The 20,091-nt window shown below is 55.3% G+C and overlaps 1 protein-coding gene across 1 annotated transcript; it reads right to left on the reverse strand.

The window, feature by feature from the left end:
* Nucleotides 1-695: 695 nt before the first annotated feature.
* BPIFB3 (BPI fold containing family B member 3) lies at nt 696-17,161 on the reverse strand. The gene is made up of 15 exons (XM_045443769.1): nt 17,044-17,161; nt 16,188-16,344; nt 14,585-14,689; nt 13,973-14,113; nt 12,462-12,525; nt 10,135-10,195; nt 9,369-9,460; nt 9,071-9,250; nt 7,396-7,449; nt 5,337-5,507; nt 4,394-4,461; nt 3,193-3,235; nt 2,352-2,415; nt 1,556-1,632; nt 696-858 (listed from the first exon to the last, which is right to left on the reverse strand). Exons 1-15 carry the CDS (start codon nt 17,156-17,158, stop codon nt 829-831), a joined length of 1,422 nt encoding a protein of 473 aa, XP_045299725.1. The 5' UTR covers nt 17,159-17,161; the 3' UTR covers nt 696-828.
* Between the last annotated feature and the right edge of the window lie 2,930 nt (nt 17,162-20,091).

Here is a 20,091-nt window from a genome sequence, read left to right on the forward strand (position 1 = left end):
TTTCCCACCCCAACTCTGCCGCTGTATGGTCTGGGGTCCGCCAACAGTTTCCCCATCCGCACTACGAGCATTTAGCGTAGCTTTGTTCTGTCCCCAGGTAAGTCCACCGCCAATGTGCAGACAGTAGGGATCCCTCCAGGGCAGGACCAGGTCACCCTTGCTTCCTGGAATGCTGGCTCCTTTTCTCCCTAGAGGACTCCTATTCACCCTTTGGCTCAGAGAGAAGTCCCATTCTGTTTCAGAGACAGAGAGAGAGACGCAGAATCAGACAGCTCAGAGAGACAGGGTGAAAGACACAGGTCCTGAAAAACAGACAGTGGGGAGGGGAGTAGAGGACAGGGGAGGGGACAGGAGGAGCTCGAGGCAGAGGTGAAGGAAGGCAGGACAAGACACAGAGGCTTCCCAGGCCAACCGGGTAAGTCTGGGACGCAAAGCTACAAAGACCAGGCCCCAAGTCCCTCACCTCCCAGGAGCCCTGGACTGGAGCTGGAGAGGGTCCAGAAACGGAGGCCAAGGCAGCCCCTGTGTGACTGGGGAACAAACCAGCCGGGAGGTACTGAGATAGAGGAGTGGTTTATTGAAAGCTCACAACTCTCCCCTGAGGCCAGAGCTCTCTTCGAAGCGGAGTCCTGTGGCCAGCCCTGTAGTCCCCACCCCAGGCTGGGGGGCAGAGCTGCAGGGCCAGAGCACCTGGGTGGTCCTGGGTGGGTAAGGGACACTAATACTGTCACCGACACAGGCTAGAGGCTGGGAGGGAAACTGAGGCAGAGTGGGCAGATGTACAGACTCTGGCAGTGAACGGGGAGGGAAGGTGGCCGTCTCTCAGCTTCAGGATGCCACGGTCAGCACAACAGCGTTCTGCAAGGAGCGATGGTTCTCAATTACATCATCTGGGTCCTTGTGCCCAAGACCCCTGCCATGCCCTCCGTCCCTGCAGCCACCTCTGTGTCGTCCTCCTAATTCTCCCCTTGGCCCCGCACCCTGGAGTTAGCACTGAACCTGGAGCACAGCAGGCACTCAGGAACGGGATGAATGAGCGAACGAATGAATGAATGAATGACATCCAGTGCGGGAGAGGTCACTGACTTTCGAACTTAAGTCAAGAGACCCAAGTTCACGGGCCATTTCTCCTGCTAATTTCCTGCGTGGCCTTGGGCCAGAAATTTGGCCTCCTTTATCCCTGATCCTCATCTGAGAAATGGATCCATAACTCCTGGCTCTGCCCACCTCCCACAGCCATTCCAAGACTCAACACTGAAAAGGATTGTGAGGCCATGTTGCTATTGAGCAAGAAAAAAAAAACTGTCATGATCTACTAGCCATGCCTGCCACAGGCACAGGGTCAAGGAGAGACAGGACATGTATTTGCCACCCCTGGGCCAGCAGAGCTGTGGTTCTGGGAGCAAATCTGAGAGTCCATTCTATAGGTCAGACACGTGTCTGAATTCAACAGGAAAGGACTCTGTGACCGACGAACAGTGTCAGGAGTTTTAAGTGAGGCTCTCCAGAGACAAGATGAAGGCCTGGCGAGGCCACACCTGTACGGGAGGCTCACCTCTATGATCTCCAGGGCTGCAGTGGCAAAATTGACATTGAGAACCTTAGGCAGGGGAATTCCAACATCCAGGTCCACTGCGAAAAGGAAATGGTTAAAAGCAAAGGTACGTGGAGGCTGGGACCAGTTTCCTTAGGCCAGCCATTTCTGTTCTTGGGGACTCAGTTTCCCTTGTTGGCGGACTCATACCCATCCTACTAAACCCAAACAAAAGCGCTCCTTTTCTGTATCTATATCATCAGAGTCTCCCCTCAGGTTCTGTCAGCCCCCTGCACACTCTGAGTCATCTATATTCTTTTTTTTTTTTTTTAATTCTTTAAATGTTTATTTATTTTTGAGAGAGAGAGACAGAGTGGGAGCAGGGGAGGGGCAGACAGGGGGAGACACAGAATCTGAAGCAGGCTCCAGGCTCTGAGCTGTCAGCACAGAGCCCAACTCTGTGGGGCTTGAACTCACGGACGATGAGATCATGACACGAGCTGAAGTCGGACCCTTCACCGACTGAGCCACGCAAAAGCCCCTGAGTCCATATTCTAGTCATTCGTTTATAGGACTATTTCCCTCTGGATTGTGAGCTTGAGGACAGGACACTGGTCAGATAGCTCTCAGGGCCCGGGGTCTGGTGTGATGGAGGTACTAATCAATGTGGTTTGAAATGGAACATTGGTGCCTCAGTTTCTGCATCTTGGAAATGGGGATCAACCCCCCTCCAGCCTCAGTGTCTCTATCAGAGCAATGAACAATCCTGAGTTCAGACACTCCATGTTTCCAAGAAGATAGCAAAGTCCTCCCATACCATTGAGCTTCGGCACGTAGGCCACCCGGACCACATCACTGAGCCATTCTTCTAAATGGGATGCCTGCAACAGAGCACAGGGACGGCTGGGAGGTGTGGCTTCACAGGGAGCAGCACACCTCTCCCCAGGGAGGGAATCTAGAGGTCCAGCTTCTGAGCCTCCCCAAAGCCTGAGGACACAGTTCCTGGTGGGCACAGGGCCCACTGGGGTGGCTGTCAATGACCCCAAAGGGGACTCTGATTTAGGACAGCTTCACGCAGGCCCCGTGAGCTTGGAAAAGTTGCCTTCCTAGAGGAAGGGTCTGTGGGGCCTGGAAGGGGCAGTGCCTGCGAAAGAGAGCAGAAAACATGCCCAGCTCCCATGTCCAGCTCCAGTAGAACTTTGAGCGGTCTGCTCTTAGATTCTTATTCATTTAGGGACCCTTAGAATGTTCTAGAACCTGAGACCATTGAGAGACTCCAGGACTCTCAGAACTCTGAGAAGCAGGACACTAAGGGCTCTCTGGGGCTCTGAAGTGCTAGAACTTTCTGAGTTCCGGAACATTATTACTTGTGCAAAGTTCCAGAATTTTGAACCCTTGTGAGATTCTGGATGTTTACGATTTGTGAGCTTCCAAGACTTGGCAAGACGATGAGATTCACCTTCCTAAGACGATGACTCTTTCACACACACATACACGCACATGCACACCTGCTCTGGCGTTTGGCCACTCTGGCTTGCTGGGGCAGAGCTCAGACTGAGGCCAGCTCAGTCGTACGACCGTGACTCATCCTGCCCCTTTCCACCCCCCACTTGAAGACCCTCACCACTGGCAAGCTGCTCTCTCTCCCAGGAACTTACATCAAAGGCGTGGGCAAAGGAGGAGGCCAGCTTGACACGAAGCCTGGCGGAGAGAAGAGAGGTGTTGGGGGGCCCCGCCGCCCACCACACCCCCAGTGCACCCCACTCCTAGCTCTCCAGGATCAGGAAACAGGGTGACAGCTCCAACACTGCCTCTATCCGGCCTCGACTCAGAGACTCAGTTTTCTCACCTGTAAAATGGGCCTGAAGGGATCTAACTTCCTTCTGAGATATCATGACTGCCCCCTCTGATGCTCTGGCCCTGGAGCCTTGGTGTCACTCCCAGCTGGCCCCGGGCCAGTGGCTGAACCTCTCACAGACCAAGCTCTGGGCACAGGGTTCCCCGCATCCAGCACACAAGCACTAAAGACAGCAACACCGACGGATCCCAGCTGACCCAAATGCAGGGCCAGGGCCAGAGCCCGGATGCACGCCTCTATTTCCTGAAGCCTGAGGCATGAACTGCCACCAGGAAGGGGAGGCAAACCCAGGCAGTGGGCAAGGTTGGAAATGGTGGTAACGGAGCCTTGCAGGGGGGTGCAGGGGACACTAATGTGGGGTCAGGTGAGCCCTGGGGGCCTACGGTTCAGGACAGGCAGATCCCAGAGGCCCCTGGGAAATCCCCTGCACCCAGAGGAGGGACAGGCAGGTCCCCAGGCCTCAGGCCAACGTGACAGCACTGGGTCTGGAGAGCGGAGGCCCAGACCGCAGACCTGCTTCTGGGGACAACCCACTGTGTGAGCCTGGGCTTTGCCGACGATAAAGTGCTGGGCGTGTGTCGGGAAGGACTGCCAGCAACATCACCGTCTCGGTTCTTGTGATTACCATGGGGCCTAGTTACCACGGGGGTGGGCCCTTGAGAGAAGTACGCAGTCTGCATGAATAACAAAGCACGTCACAGCCATCTCTGTGGCTAGCCTCTGCGGCTGATCACTCAGAAGTTCAGACTCCGTGTCCTGGCAGCAGGTGCATCTCCCAGGGTCAGATTTGGAGCAGGTGCGATGGAAGAAGCCTGCTCCGGATCCTGCTTCCCTGAGCCCCTATTGTCTCATCTGAAAAGGGGCTAACACCGACCCCTCCCTGGCAGGTCCTGGAGGCAAGGAAGATGCTGGTAACTTAGTTGATGCTCAGTGAATGGGAGGCGGTTCTAGCGGGTCCCTCATTCTTGTTCCCAAAGACAAGGCCCAGGACCCAATGTTACCGTTCCAGGGACAGCGAGAGGTGCAGCTTGGTAGCCGAGGGGGCCAGCTGGGCATTTAAAGTCAAAACCTGCATGGGGAAAGCAGGTGGAGGTTACCCATGAATTCAGCAGGAGGAGCTTGAGGGCAGGTCCCCTTGGGCCAACAAGGGACCCACCCGTTCCCTCCACAAATCCTTGCTACGGCCCTCTTGTGTGTTAGGGCCCGTGCTGGGCTCTGAGGAGGTAGCTTGAAGGTTCTGGTGTTCAAAAACCGGAGGACTGAGAGTGACTGACGTTGTATGAGAGGAAGCTCTGGGCCTCCAGGAGCCTGGAGAGACCCTCAATCCAGCCTACAGCGAGGAAAGGTGTCCCCAGCGAGGTGACGCCTGAACTGAATCTTGAAAGATGAAGCCAAGTGTGGGGGGAGGGGACGGCACTGCAGGTGGTGGACCCTGCCCAACAAAGGTGGGGAGCTGGCACCTGGCGGCCCTGAGTAACTGAGGCTTGGGGAGAAGGAAAGGCAGAAGATGAGGCAGGAGGGCACTGAGTGCCAGGCGAAGGTGCTTGGTCCTGGGGGGGCAGGGCAGAGAGTGAGCAGGGGAGGGACCCGCCTCTGCCCCGAGGTGCCTTGGGGAAAACGAGCAGAGGTGGAGGGCCGGGAGGAAGCCCGAGGGTCACCCGAGAGACGTCTGAGCACACAGAGGCTGAGGACATGGGGAGTCTCTCCTGAGATCCGAGGAAAGCAGAGCGGACGGGACTCGGGCCAGGACAGATGTGTGACGGGAGCAGGCAGGAGTCTAAGCGGGCACCGGGGCTTGGCCCAGACGATGACAATGGCAGGGGACACTTCCTGTGCTGTGCCACGCAGGGCGTCCCACTCTGAAATCAGGGGGAAGGCCCCCCAGCATCTCGGAGAGGGCAGCCCCGCTCAGAACCCCGGTGCCAGGCCCCCTCGGGCACTCACCGCATTCAGCTCGAAGAGGGCTTCAGGGGTCCCTTTAGGGCGGTAGGACAGCACACGGATGTTAGCTGGGATAGACACTGTGGCCTTCTTGTTCTGGAGAGTGACCGAGGCTGCCTCTTTCACCCGTATCGAGAGCAGGAGCTGCTGGCCCGGGGGCAACTTTCCCAGGGCCTGGAGAGAGGCAGGGGCCGGGCAGAGGGCATGAGGGCAGCTTCAATGCCCCGATAATCGAATCAGTCAACAAACACTCACTGAGCACCTAATGGGCCCTGGGCACCATGCTGGGTGCTAAGGTTATAGCTTGAACCAGACTGTCTTGCTCCTGGCCCTCTGAGGCTAATATTCAAGTGGGGAGACATCAACCCATGGGGCAGATGAATCAGACTCCCACCTCGCAGTCAAAATCCCCTGCAAGAGCCACAGGCTCTACATGACCCGTCCTCTGCCCTCCTCTCCATCTCACCTCCAACCACTGGCCCCTCGTTCTCCTCTCCAGACTCACTGGCCACTCTGCTGTCCCTCCAACCTGCTAGGTACACTCCTACCTCAGGGCCTTTGCACTTGCTGTTTCCTCTGCTGGAAATGTCTCCCCCAGGTATTTGCGTGCTTCCCCCCCTCAGCTCCTTCAGCCTACTGGTCAAATGTCACCTTGGTGAGGCCTTTGCAGAGCACCCTGTTTAAAAGCACTATCTCCACCTTCCTAATCTGCCTTCACTGCCCCATTCTCTTCCACCTTCTGATGCTATGTATATTCTACTCATTCATTTGTCTGTCACCCCCCCAGGACGGCAGCTCCTGAAGCAGAGGCCTTTTGTCTGCTTTTTGTCTTTTGCTCCATCTGTGTGCCCAGTACCTAGCACGGGGCCTGGGACTTAGTAGGTTCTCAGTGAATGGTAGTTGACTGACTGTATGAATCACACACTCAAGAGAGTCCGAGTTTCATAATCATGACGTCATAGAATGATAGAAGTGCTGGGAACCACGGAATCACAGAAGCTTAGAATCACTTGAATACTGGGATCTGGGGACGAATCCAAGCCCAGACTCCCAGAGTTGCAGGGTCATAAGGACAGGGAGTCACCAGATTCCATCCTTATGTGTCCACAGGTTCTGAAGCCACGGAACCAGATTGAGAGCGGGGGCCATGGGGCTCTGACGCTGTGAGAACAAAGGCTACAACCTCCCGAGACAGGCCCAGCCTCCCTGAGCTGGAGGGATGTGGCCCGGCTTACTGCAGGCATGGGTCCCCATTCCTGCCACTTCTGCCTCCCCAAGTCTTCTCCATCTTACAACTCCTGCTCTCAGGAGGTTCTTCTGAATGTCTAGCCCCATCTCTTCCTTTGCCTAAGACTCCTGTGCCCTTTAGCCAAGGACTCCAAGAAGCAGAGGCTTCTACGACATCCACCAAGGCTGATCTGAATCACCACCACCGAGAGTTCAATTTGTCCTCTGTGTCTCCAAACTCAGCTGCCCCCTCGATCTTCCCCAGTGGAAACCTTCTGGGCCTCACCCCCACCCCTATCAGAATCTGCTATTACATAAGGACCTTGCAGGAGTCATTTCAACTTCAGTATGAGTTCAGATGCCCACGGCTAGCAAGTGGCTGGTCCAGCCCTAGTGGAACAGTCAGGAAAGCTGAAGCCAGGCCCTGAAGCCACACACTGATTGATGTGCACTAGTCAAACCCCCCTGCCGAGTCCTCTCCTTTTCCTTCCCTCCTCCAGGCCAGCACCCAGAGTCTTCTCCCTGGGGGCAGAGAAGACCGAGACCAGGATGAAGCTGGGCAGGTGGAAAGAGGGGAAGAATCTCCTGTCCTCTGTCATGGAGAGGACAAATACCCCAGCTGACTTCTGGGCAGTTAAACTCTGATCCTTTCCTCTCCAAGCAAAAATCTGCTGTCAGGAAAGTTTAAGTGTAAGGGATTCAAACTTGAGTGGGGATTTGGACCCAACATTCAATTGCAGCTGTCTGGAGAGCTGTATTGGGAAAGATTCTGGAGTTCACTCAGGCTCATCGGGAAAGAGCTACAAGGATCAAAGCCCATGAGAGGGTCACTCACCTCGGGGACCAAAGCTGCCAGGTCTGTCGTTGTCAATGGCACGTTGCTGGGAACCTGGACCCAAGACCAAATGGGGTGTAGGGTGAATACAGAGACAAGACAGGAATTCTTGAGCACACACAAAGCTGTTTTGCCCACACCCCACCCCACCCCTGCCAATTACGCACACACAACCTTACACACACTCATGTTCCTCCTATTGGCCAACGATGAGTGTTTACTACTCGCCAGGCACACGCTAAGGGTTTTGTGTGCCTTTGCTCACTTCCGCATCTATGACATTAACTCAGAGAGGTAGGTGCTATGATTACTCCCATTTTACAGACAGGAAGCCTGATGCTCCTGCCCAAGGTCATAAGCTGGTGAGTCGTACTGCAGGATTTGACCTGGGCAGGCTAACTCCAGAATTTTTAAACTCCTCTGCCAGAGCTCACAATCTGAAGGTCCAGGGATCTGGTCCCAGACATTTCTGCCCTTTATCCAAACAGTATTTTCAAAAATGATGAGTTTGCTTCCAGTGTTAACAAATCAAGAAATTTCATATAAATGTGCCAGGCTCTGGCTAAAAATTTGGAAAACCTGGTCACACCGGGCCTGTACCCCATCCCCTTGGGGAAGCGGAGTGGCAGGCAGGCACAGACTCCCTCGTTCACTACAGTCCGATCAGGCAGGCTTTCACTGATAATGGCCCAGCGCCCCCAGCCCTGATGGTTGAGGTCCCTGAACTACACGTGCCTACTTCTCAGAACATGCCTGTTCACACAGGATAAATATACACACACGTTCTCTCCTGACCAGAGGATTCCAAGACACTTACCCAACACACAGCTATCTCCCACAGGGGAGGGCAGCACCAGGACATAGCCACTATGGTCCCTTTCTCCTGCCACCCACGCACACTCACAAGCCGCTCGGACACACACATTCTCACACTCGGTCTCTCCCTGGCCTTCCCAGTCTCCTCCCCCTGGCTCCCGGCTCAGGGCCCTATTCCCACCTCCCACAGGCCTTGTCAGTGCTCTCTGGACCCCTACCTTCAGGAAGTGAGTGATCAACCCTTGCTCCCTTCAGCCTGAGCTGCAGGCAAGGGCCCCAGTGGCTCAGACTCACTGCCTTTGGAAAGGGTGAGACCAAGAAAAATGTCTCTGGGTGGGGCTCCTGGGGATTAGGCCTTCCAGACATCCGTGAGGGTATGAAAAGGGCCAGAATGGAAGCAGAGAGGTCCGAGAAGCTTTAGAACAAATGTCCGAGTGACTTTGGTATAGTCCAGCCCTAGTTTTCTTTTTTCCAACTCAACTCTGCTCTTGAGAAAGCAGTGGAAATGTGAGCCACTCACACTTTAGTATAAAATCGGGCTCCAACTCCAGAAGAACTCATAAGGTACAGGGATGGAAAACTAGCTACATTTCATATGCCAGTTCTGACCAATCGAAGGTCACTTCCTGGAGTGCCACGTTGAGAAGGATTCAGAGGTCCCATTCAGATTTAGCCAAGCAGAGGGCCATTATCGATTAGCGATGCCTGCCACAAGGACAAGAGTGGGCACGTGCATGCCATAAATTGTCCAGCCCTCTCCAACTATAGAGAAGAGGGCTAGTCAAGGCTGACCAGTGATGATGTGACTAGCTCATCACTAGCACTGCCAAGCCATAGCGGGACAGGGAGCCACACTTACCAGCTCGGGGGTGATGTCTATGTCGAGGGCACCGTTGGCCTGCAGAAGCCCAAACACAGTGTTGAAGAGGTACAGAGGCACAACCACCTGAGATGTGTGGTCATCCTTGGGGGGCACCTTGATGGGTTTTGGGGGCTTGGGGAAGTCAATGATGTCACCGGCTACGCTTTTCACGATGGGCTGTATGGGAGGAGACAGAATGGCTTATCCACCTCGCTCTGAGCCAGCATCCCCTACCCAGCCTCTGCCAGCGCCCCAGCACACCCCGGCGGTGGGCAGGGCCTTGGCGGGGACTCACGTTGATATCCAACTCTATGTACTGGTTAGAGATAAGAGGCAGCGTGGCCAGAGTAAATTCCACGGACCCAAGAGCCCCAATGGGCACCAGGCCTGTATGGGGAGGGGAGGAGGGAGAAAGACGCCATGAGCCCAGCCCCCAATAACAATAGGCCCAACTACTATTTATTGAGTGCCTGGCCTTCCACTAAGCATTCACTTGAACACTATGGTCGTCCCCATTTTATAGATAAAGAAACTGAGGCTCAGGCAGAGAAGTCACCAGCTCAAGGTGACACAACGCCACATATAGAGACAGAGGTGCTCCTAATTCTCTCTCCTTATCCTGGTTATGCCGTTTGGTATTTTTCAAAGGCATCCCTGTCTCCGTAAGGCTCAGGGAGACTGGGGACCACTGCGGCTGTGGGACTTTGGGTTCCTGACTTAAATTAAGCTCTGGGCCTCAGTCATCTGGTCTGTCCAGATAATAATATCTGCCTCGTGCTCCGGACGGTGCCAAACACACCATCAGTGTGGACAAGTGGCCTGCAGCCCCCGGCAGGGAGAGGCCTGGGTGGCTCAGGGCCTCTAAGCCCTGCTGAACTGGCCTCGGCCTGGAACCCCACCATTAGACCTCTTCTATGTGGAGGCCTCATCAGTCTGAGGAGGGAGTGAAAGGTCCCGGAATTCTGCCCCTTCCTGTTTCCCTTGGTACCCCCACCCACCGGGGTGATAGGAGGGAGGGGTAGGAGAAGAGGCAAGGGGGAGGGGGTTGGGCCCCAGCTTACTCAGCGCAGTCCCCAGGAGTTCATTCACCACGCCCAGCACACTGTCCACCATGGGGCACAGCTGTGTCCGGAAGAGACATGTGTTACAGAAAAATAGAAGTGGCCCCAGCCCAGTGCAAGGGACAGGCTACATTTTCTCTAGAAGATTTGCTCTGTGGTCCTGGGGACCAAGGCAAGTCAGAATGTGAGACAGATTGGGGGACACACGGGCGGGAGGCAAGGGGGGGGACTGGAGCCTGAAGTGTCCGAGGGGGCAGGGGGTGGTACAGAGGGCCAGTTCCATGGGCCCCCTCAGAAAACCTCGAAGGATGCCGGAGGAGCGGGGGAGGCACTGTTCAGAGGCCAGCTGGGGTGTGGGGACAGAGCCCTCCACTGTGGAGCAAAGGCAGCTGCCCCCTCTGAGGTCTCGGGCCCCTCCCACTATCCGGGGGGGCACTGGGCAACCTAGGATTCAGACACTGAGTGGGGGGGCAGCCCCAGAGAGTCAGGCCTGTGCCCTGGGGCATCTGCTGCACACACAATACCACTGTGTGTTCGCTGGGCTCTGAAGACGGAGAGACAGTGGTGTGGCTTCCAGAATCCCGGGTCTGGAAGTCATAGAATCTGAGTCCACCAGAGCAGGAACCCCAGAGTGACCCAGTCCAGCCCCTTCATTCTACAGCTGGGACAGGAGAAGAAAGGTGACCGGCCCAAGGTCCCAGAGAGACAAGAAGGTCACAGAGAGACAAGAAAGGGCTGCCTTTTCATTACACTCAGGGCCCCCAACTCCAGGGCTTCTGGGGTCAGGCGTGTCACAGAAACAGGAGGAGGAGACCAGAGGGCCCAGGCCGGGCAGGAGGAACTCCTTCCTGGGTGCCAGCGTGTGTCACCTGCAGGAAGGAGGCTCTGTGAGGCTAGGGTGGCTGGCTGCACGAGAGAAGCCAGAAATTGGATTGCTACGAGAAACCTCCAATCTCTAAATGCTAGTAACTAAGTCTTATTTTTAAAACCTCTTAGAGCTACACAAATCCTACTTTGCAGTCAGTTGTCCAGGTTAGGGGCGGTGATTTATTGATTTATTGATTTATTGACTTTTAATGTTTATTTATTTTTGAGAGACAGAGACAGAAGGCGAGTGGGTTGGGGGCAGAGAGAGAGAGAGAGGGAGGCACAGAATCCGAAGCAGGCGCCAGGCTCCGAGCTGTCAGCACAGAGCCCGACGGGGGGCTCAAACTCACAGACGGCGAGATCATGACCTGAGCCGAAGTCGGACGCTCAACCCACTGAGCCACCCAGGTGTCCCTAGGGACGGTGATTTAAACGTACCCACTCCCGCTTGTTGAAATCCGCCTGAAATGGGCCTGGGTCAGGGTCCTTGCCGCCGGGACCTTCCCTCCTCCTCCTGCACTTCGTTCCCGACTGGCTTTGTCAAGCCCAGGCCAGTTTTGCCAACCACAGGCTCCCACAGCTATTCCTCACAAGGACTCACAAGAGAGGTCCTGCCAGAACTGTGGGTCTGGAGGTCTGGCCGCCCTTTGCTGGCTGTATGACCCCAGCAAGACCATCCCCTCACTGGCCTCAGTGAAAGGGGGCTGTGGACAGACCAGCTTTTCTCAGGTGTGGCTCATGTCCCCTGGAGGAAACCAGGACGGCTGGCGCAGGCCATGAGCAGGCATCCTAGAGCAGCTTAATTATAACACGTTTAACTTCCGATGTATCAATATATGTGTATGCAGTTTCCTGAACATGTTTGCCAAGCCCAGGGCTCTGCTTTAATTTAATTCAAAGTTAGTTTGAAGAAAACCATAGGGGCGCCTGGGTGGCTCAGTCGGTTAAGTGTCCAACTCTTGATTTCGGCTCAGGTCACGATCTCAGGGTTTGTGGGATCAAGCCCTGTGCCGGGCTCTGTGCTGACGGTGTGGAGCCGGCTTGGGATTCTCTCTCTCCCTCTCTCTCTCTGCCCCCTCTTGCTCTCTCTTTCTCTCCCTCAAAATTAATAAATAAACTTTAAAAAATAAAGAAATCGAGAAAACTATTAAGTCAATAATGTAGGAGGCAAAGACAGAGCAGGGAGGAAGAAAGGGGCTTGGATTTGGGAGCAGGGGACTCAGGTCATCTGGAGCTATAAAGTCAGGATCCGGAAGTCTCGGGATGGATTGTGTCCTGCCACCTGCAGACTTGCCGGAGGCACCTGGGGGACTCGTGGGCAGACCAGGATGGGATTACCCAGTGGGCGTGGAAGGGAGGAACAGCCTAATCCTGCCTGGCGCCCGGATTTACTCAAAGCCGAGGAAGGAGAGGCACAGTCATGGGGAGGGGCATGCCTGGCCCGTGACTCACACACTCACCAATCCCGGGAGCACCTTGAAGAGGGTCTGCTCCACGACCCCAAAGAGCGGTGCGGGCAGCAGCCTGGGTAGAGAGAGAAGTGTGAGGGTGTGGCCACCACACAGGGACAGCACCAACTGGGATGACAAGGCAGAGTGGGCACTGGGGGCTCTGGATGTCTCCTGTCTCCTCTCCTGGGGCTGAGGGGGTTGACTGAGGCTTTGGAGACCTGGGTTTAAATCTTGGCTCTGTCTTGCCATGGAAAGCAGGGGGATGACTTCAGTTTCCCCACCTGTACAGTGCCCACCTTAAAGAATTGTTGCTGCCGAGATTAAGTGGGAATGTACTCATGTCTGGTATACAGTCTGTGCTCCGTAAATGTCTGTTCCCTGCATCTCCTCCAACATTTATAGACAAATGACATTTGGGTCCAGAACAGGACCTGGCTTAGAGCGGGGGCTCAGTAAATATCTGTTGAGTGAATTCATGACCATTTGCTGAATGATTGAATGACTGAATGAATAAGAAGATGTTCAGGTCTGTTTGGATTCTAGGGGAGCCTGGAGAGCAGGGGTGGCAACCACAGAACCACAACCACAGGTCGCCAACACCATCCAGGCTCTACTTCCTCCAAGGCCGCCTCCAGCCCAGAGGAGCAGGAGGGAGCCACTGGAATTTAAGGAGCCCAAAGACCCCACCTAGAAACTCTGGAAAGCCCTTCTGGAAACATAGGCATCCCTGGTTCCCCCTATTTATGGGAGCTAACACAGAGCTGTCTGATTACCCCTCGCGGCTACAGCCACCCAGCAAAGATGGGCTGGCAGTGTGGGAATCAGCCTGGAGTCTAGAAACTAATGGGGCGGCGCAAAGTGTGAGGCAGGGGAGGGGTAGGTGCCCCAGGGGTGTGGGGAGGGTGCAGAGCCCTGGGGAAAAGCCTTGGATGCAATCTGTGTGAGACCTTTGACAAGTCTCTTGCCCTCTTTGGGCCTCAGTTGTCTCATAGGAGTGATGGTTCAACACAGGTGTAGGGAGGGCCACTGTGTCCTGAACAGTTGGGGAAAGAGAGGGAGGTAAAAGTGCCAGAGCCTTCTGGATCATCAAATTTAGGTATTCATTATACAGACGGGCCCAGAGGAGGAGGCTCCTCTGGGGTCACACAAGTCACAGGCAGAGCTGGGTCTCTGATGTACTGAGTTGGGGAACTGAGATGGCCAGGGTCTGCTCTATCTGGGAGAGGGGACGACAGGATCTCGGGCCAGGGTGGCTGGGGTGGAGAAGAGGGATGCCCAGGAGTGGGTGATGCTAGCTAGGGGCTGGGCAGTACCCCCTGTCCGTGCTGGGCCTCAGTCTGCGGGTCCACGAAGCCGGCTGAACTTGGCATGACCGACAGGAAGCTGGGTGGTATCAGGACCCGCCCAGCCGGAGACCCAGGAGATGCCCCAGTGTGCGCCCCTCGAGGAGCCCCCCACACACACCCCCGCACGTGCAGGCGTGGAAGCCGCCCTCTGTGGGCTCGAGCCCGCGGACTCACCCAGAGAGCAGACTGATGTGGCCCAGGAGCGTGCTGCAGCGCTTGAGGACGAGCGTGGGCGTGCCCCGAGAGCTCACGCCCAGAGCCACCCGCGACGACACGTTCACCTCCGCGGCCAGCTGCAGGAGGCCCCCCAGGGGCCTGCGAGACCCGCTGCTGGGGGCGTGGCCAGGCTGCCCGGCCGACCCGACAGCGCCCGCCCAGGCCACGCCCCCCCCCGCCCCCCCGGGGGCTGCGAGGGCCCTGAGGAGTGAGTAGGGACCAGCGAGCTGGCTGGTCCCCACGCCTTCCTGCCACTCCCTGCCCCATTTTCGTGTTCCTGCATCCTCTTCTCCCACCTCCTCGAGTGAGCCCTGAGCCACGGGGCAGGGGTCTCCAGGAAAGTGAGATGGAAGTTGCTGGAGAACAGTGTGATGGAGGTCTCCGGGAGGGGAAATGGGGGGGAGAGGGGGGAGATCCAATATGGTGGGTGTCCCTTCGGGAGGAAGTAGGCTGGGAGAAATGGGGGGGGTCAGTGAGATGGGGATGACAGGACAACAGAGTGGGGTCCCCAGTGGAGCAGTGGGCTGGGCTGGGGAGCAGTGGGGTAGAGGTTCCCCGGGTCGCACTCACCCAGAGCCATGCAGGCCCACCTTGGTGTGCAGGCTCAGCTGCACCCCAAACCCAGGCAGCAGCTTCAGCGACACCTTTGGCAGTGTGAGCTCCTCAATCTTCAGCCTGGGACGGCGACAGGAGTCAGGGGGAGGGCCACTCACTCCCAGCCATCCTCCAGTGTCAGTCCCTTAGTGCCTGGGCCATCTCGGACCAGGTGGTACCTAGACCCTCCAGGGGGGGTGGGGATGTCCCAGATCCCATCTGTAACCCATAAATCCAACTGTGTGCCCAGTGACTTCACCTCTCTGGGCCCCAGTTTCTTCATGTGGAAGGTGGGACGATACAAACACCCACCTCAAATGTTGCAAAGACAAGTAAGACGATGTGGGTACTGACGCTGGTACAGCATGTGTTCAATAAATGTAATATCATCCTCATTAGAGGCTCAGTGTATTAAAGTGATCTCCCCACCCCATCCCCATGGCCTCAGTCCTGGTTCAGTCTCTGACCTGGACCATTGTCTCCCTACTCCTATCTCCAGGCTCATGCACGTGCAACTCAGGTGGCTTCTTGAACACAGCTCCTTGTGTGTTCAAGACAGCTGATTGTTTTCTGTCTTTTGAGCCTCTGCCCAGGCTGTTCCTTCTGTCTAGAACACTTTTCCTTTGACTTTCCTTCGGCTAACTAACTCCTCCTGGCTATCCAGATTGACCTTCCCCTGATTCACCACCAACGAGGGAATGGTTCCTACCCACCTGGGGCAGGCCGTAGGGCCGGTGATTAAACACCCGCACCCCCACCCACCACTCCCTACCTGGGTGAACTTGGGCAGGTCCCCTCACTGCTGGGGGCCTCAATCTCACCTGTTAAATGCCATTGATAACAGTCCTCTTCTGGATTACATGGGATAATTAATTTACAGTGTTCAGCACAGTGCTGGTTACATAGAAAACCCGGCTAAGCGGTGATTAAGTTATAAATATTAGCTATTATGTGATTTCATTCATTCATTCAAAAATATTTTTTGAATATCTATTACGTATTAATGATATTAATGATATTAGGGATATGGCAATGAACAGGCCAGACGAAAGCCCTACCCCTCCTGGGGTTTATAACCTAGCAGGGGAGGCAAGAAACAAACCAGTAAAGATAGGGGGTGCAGGGGAGTGATACATCTTCTGGAGAACTTGAAGGCAGGGGAGGGGAAAAGGAGGGGCTGGTCGGCATAGGGCTCTTTGGAGCAAACGCCCAAAGGAGGTGAGAGGGAGCTGTGCAGATACCTAGATGAGCCCAAAGAGACTAGGCAACTTGCCCTAGGTCACACAGTGAATAGCTGAAGTCAACCCGGAATTGGAACCCTCAACCGCAGGGACATGCTGTCATTCCTGTGTTTCCTGATACACAGTAGACTCATTATTTTCTGACTCAGGCCCTGGGACTCCTTATGCAGGGCTCCCCACATCACCCCCACTGCCTGCCAAGAAATCGAAGACAACTTCTCCTTTCTTCCCTGAAGCAAAAAAAAAAAAAAAAAAAAAAAAGAAAGAAAGAAAAAAGACCAACCTTCCTGTAGGGCACATAGCATGTGGGCAGTTGAGAGGCCACAGTGAAGACTCACCCAGAAAGCTCTTCCACAACGCCAAAAATCCCTCCATAGCTCAGCAGGCCGCCTCCTCCGAGCAGTCCCCCAGAGCCCAGGAGGCCCTGGTTCACAGATGTGACTGTGCCCAGCACGTTCTGCAGAATGGGCCCTCCAACCAGCGAGTTCTGGATGGCTGCAGGGAGGATTGAAGGGGGAAGTTCATTTTACAGAAGGGGAAGTAGGGTCCAGAGGAGGGCAGAGACTTGCTCAAGCTCATACAGCAAGTTGGGTTTGGGGCCAATAGTATGACTAGAGCTCCTTGACTCTGGGCCACCTCATAGCACCAAAAGAAAGGGCAGAAGCAAAGGAGGGAGCACATAGCCACCAGGGCTTGACCAAAATGGAGGAGGTGACCCCTGCTCTTCCTGGGCCCCCCTGGCCTGGCTCTGCAGAGAAAGGCAGGACAGAAGAGGCCTCCTTGGGAGGGCTGGGGCAGGCCAGGCCGATTCCCTGAAGAGTTTCCTGTTCACGAGTGCCCTACTCTACCCCCGAGACAGTCACCCTGGGCCATTGGGCCCCAGAGCATGCAATGCCTCGTTGAGTCCCCCCACCCTGGAAACGTGGGGCAGAGACTCTGGGCCCGCCAGCCTCCTCCATCCCACCCGGCCCCATCCCTGAGGCAGACACAGCCCTCACAGGCCTCATCCAGTCCTCCTCTCCGGAGGAGGTCAACTGATCACCCAAGGGGGCCTGCAAGCAAATTTTAACACCTGAGCTCTCCGAGCAGATGAGAATCACAGCCTTCACTTCCTTAAAGCAGCCACTCTAGCATCACCATGCGGATGTCTACACTGCAGCTGGGCCCCTCACAGACTGCCCGTCTTGGGCTCACCTTTGCCAAGTTCATCTTTGTCAATCCGAGCCAGCGTGCCCACCGTCTCAAGTAGCCCCTGGCACGGAGTCGCCAGACCCCAGAGGAGGAGCAAGGACCACATGCCCAACATCATCGATGGCACACCTGTCAGGGGCAGAAGCAGGAACTCTGAGGCACTGCTCGTGCCCAAGACCTCACCTGACCCCCGTGCCGCATCACTAGCCTGGGGCCCTCCCGCCTGCCTGGCCCAGCTCCATCCAGCCTCACTCCCAGGAAAACAGCATCTCACGTCAGCCCTTTGCGTCCCTGGTGAACGTGGACCTGCCAGGCCTCGGAGGGAGAGTGACAGAGGGGCCTTCCTTTCCAGGACAGCAGGATTGGGAGCTTTGTTTCCTGGACCTGCTTTCCCATTGGCTCATGAGACCGTTTCAGAAGGTGTGGCTGACTGGGGACCCCCCCATTAACAGGCCCCATTTCTCTCCTCCTCCCTGGCCTCTATCCTTCCATGTTGGAAGGAATGAGATGGGAGGTGAGAACAGGGCTAACTTACTAGTTTCATAGCATGGCACTTGTCTTTATGGAGTGACTGCTAATGCGGTCACATATCCATCTAACCCCTCATGTAATCTCTGCTTAAACCCCACTTCCCACTGCCCTTGGGATACAACCCAGGCTTCCTGCCATTCCCCACTAGGTCCCTGACTGCCTTTTTGACCTTCTCGGTCTTAAACACCTAAGCCCCTTTCCACCTCAGGGCCTTTGCACATGCTGTTCTTGCTGTCAGGAAGGCTCTTCCCCTGGTTCTTCGCATGACTGACTCCTCATCCCAGGCTCTGAATAAATGTTGCCAGCTTGGAGAGGCCTCCCTCCTTTACCTTGTCTAAAGAAGCCTGTTGGCCGCTAAGCATCGCTTGGCGTATTTATTTTAAGGTGCTATTATGCTATCATACATTATGCGTTCGTGTCCTTGTTTGCCATCTCTTTAAGCTCCCCGGGGGCAGAGACTGTATCTAGGGCTTCTGTGCATGATGTGTGCTGGATGGGTGTTTGCTGAGGGGGCAAGAGGGGATGGAAACCCAGCTGCGCTTCACTAGCCCACCGTTTGCCCTGGCACAGGCTGTGTCTGCCCAGAGAGGGCGCTTTTCCTCGTCTGCGCAAAAGTTCATATGGGTGCCATGTGCACCAGGAGCAATCTCAGCAGTGTCCGTCTTCTGTCTCCAAGACTCATCCCAGAGTGGCTACCTGAAACCTTGGGGTCCCTTGCGGAGGGAAACAGTCCCACAATGGGAAACCAGTTGGTTTCCATGGCTTAGAGAAAAATGCACACCCCTAGAGCCCTGTCCATAGGACATCCCTGCCTTTGCCCCCATCTGAGCCCCAGTTTTCCCGTCTGCAAATGGGCTTTTTCTCCCATCACCCTCCAGGCAGCCCCAGTGCCCTCCTATGGTGAATTCGTTCTGTGCCCATTATTCAGATGGGATAGCCGGGTGGTCGCAGGGTCAATGGTTGGGGATCTGGATGAGGCTAGGGCTGCTGCAGGCTGCCTTACCCACACCTGCAGCTCCACGAGGGGTGGGTGGAGGCTCCCAGCCTCTTGCCGGCTCCTCCACCCTCTTGGGCCCCGGGGCGGCCCTTATATGCCCACATCAGCTCTGGGGACACAAAGGGGCACAGCCGCCAGAAATCCGTCAATGTGTCATGTCAGAAGCAAATTGCGGTTTTTCCTGAGGGCCTGGGCTAAGCCTTCCTTCTGGGGGGAGAGAAGGGGGAGCGGGTGGGGGCTGGGGTTAGTGCCCAGGGGCGGGAGTGAAGGTCTGGGGCTGTGGAGGCAGCCACCTCCTCCCAGAGCTGGGGGCAGGATGGGGCGTTCCGCCCGCCTATGGAGTCTCCCTCCAAGGTTCTCCAAGGGCCCCTGATGGCACAGAATCTACCCTGCCTCCCACCTACTCCAACTAAGGCCAGGGAAGAGAAGAAAGGAAGACCCCTGCCACCCCTACCCCAGGCCTGGCATGGAGATGGCCATGGGACCTGGAGAGAGGAACTCTGCACCAACTTGGGGGAGGGGCACCAACTCCCCCCCACTCCCTACCTCCCAAGGCCCCGTGTCCCCTGGGCTCCAGAACAGGCACTTTTCCCCATTCCTGAGGCTGGTGCCAGTGATAGTGGAGAGAAATTCATTCATTCGTCCACTCATCCATCATCCATCATCCATCCATCCATCCATCCATCCATTCACTCATCCATTCATTCATACATTCTTCAGCAGGCATTTGTGGAGTAACTACTACTTGTTAGGTGCTGGGGATACAGCAATAAACAGGAGAAACAAATCCCCACCCCTGAAGGAGATGACCGATAGAAATACAAGGCAATTTTAAATGTTCTAGTAGCCACATTTTTAAAAATAAGTATTTATTCATTTCTGAGAGAGTGAGTATGAGCTGGGGAGGGGGAGGGGCAGAGAGAGAGAGAGACTGAGGATTCAAAGAGGGCTCTGCGCTGACAGCAGCGAGCCCGATGTGGGGCTCGAGCTCACGAACCTCGAGATCATGACCTGAGCTGAAGTTGGACACTCAACCGACTGAGCCACCTGGGCACCCTCACATTTTTTAAAAAAGTAAAAACATACAAGTCCACTAATTTTATTGTTTTTTAAATTTTTTTAACGTTTATTTATTTTTGAGACAGAGACAGAGCATGAACGGGGGAGGGTCAGAGAGAGAGGGAGACACAGAATCTGAAACAGGCTCCAGGCTCCGAGCTGTCAGCACAGAGCCCGACGCGGGGCTCGAACTCACGGACCGCGAGATCGTGACCTGGCTGAAGTCAGCTGCTTAACCGACTGAGCCACCCAGGCGCCCCGAAGTCCACTAATTTTAATAGTACAGTTTATTTAACCCAATATATCCAAAATATTATCATTTAACATTTAATCAGTATAAAATTATTGATGGGATGATTTATAATCTTTTTCTCATAGTATATCTATAAAATCTACCAACAGCACACCGAATTTAGACTCACCACATTTCAAGTGCTCGATTGTCTTTTAGGGATATTGCCACC

This window comes from Leopardus geoffroyi, chromosome A3, assembly GCF_018350155.1.
Source record: "Leopardus geoffroyi isolate Oge1 chromosome A3, O.geoffroyi_Oge1_pat1.0, whole genome shotgun sequence".
NCBI lineage: Eukaryota > Metazoa > Chordata > Mammalia > Carnivora > Felidae > Leopardus > Leopardus geoffroyi.

Coding starts and splice junctions, on each gene's coding strand:
- BPIFB3 (XM_045443769.1), bottom strand. CDS start 17,158: ATGATGTTGGGCATGTGGTCCTTGCTCCTCCTCTGGGGTCTGGCGACT. Junction 14,690..16,187: donor GTTGTGGAAGAGCTTTCTGG/GTGAGTCTTCAC, acceptor TCGCCGTCCCAG/GCTGAAGATTGAGGAGCTCA. Junction 5,508..7,395: donor TGGCAGCTTTGGTCCCCGAG/GTGAGTGACCCT, acceptor GCCTCTCTCCAG/GCCCTGGGAAAGTTGCCCCC.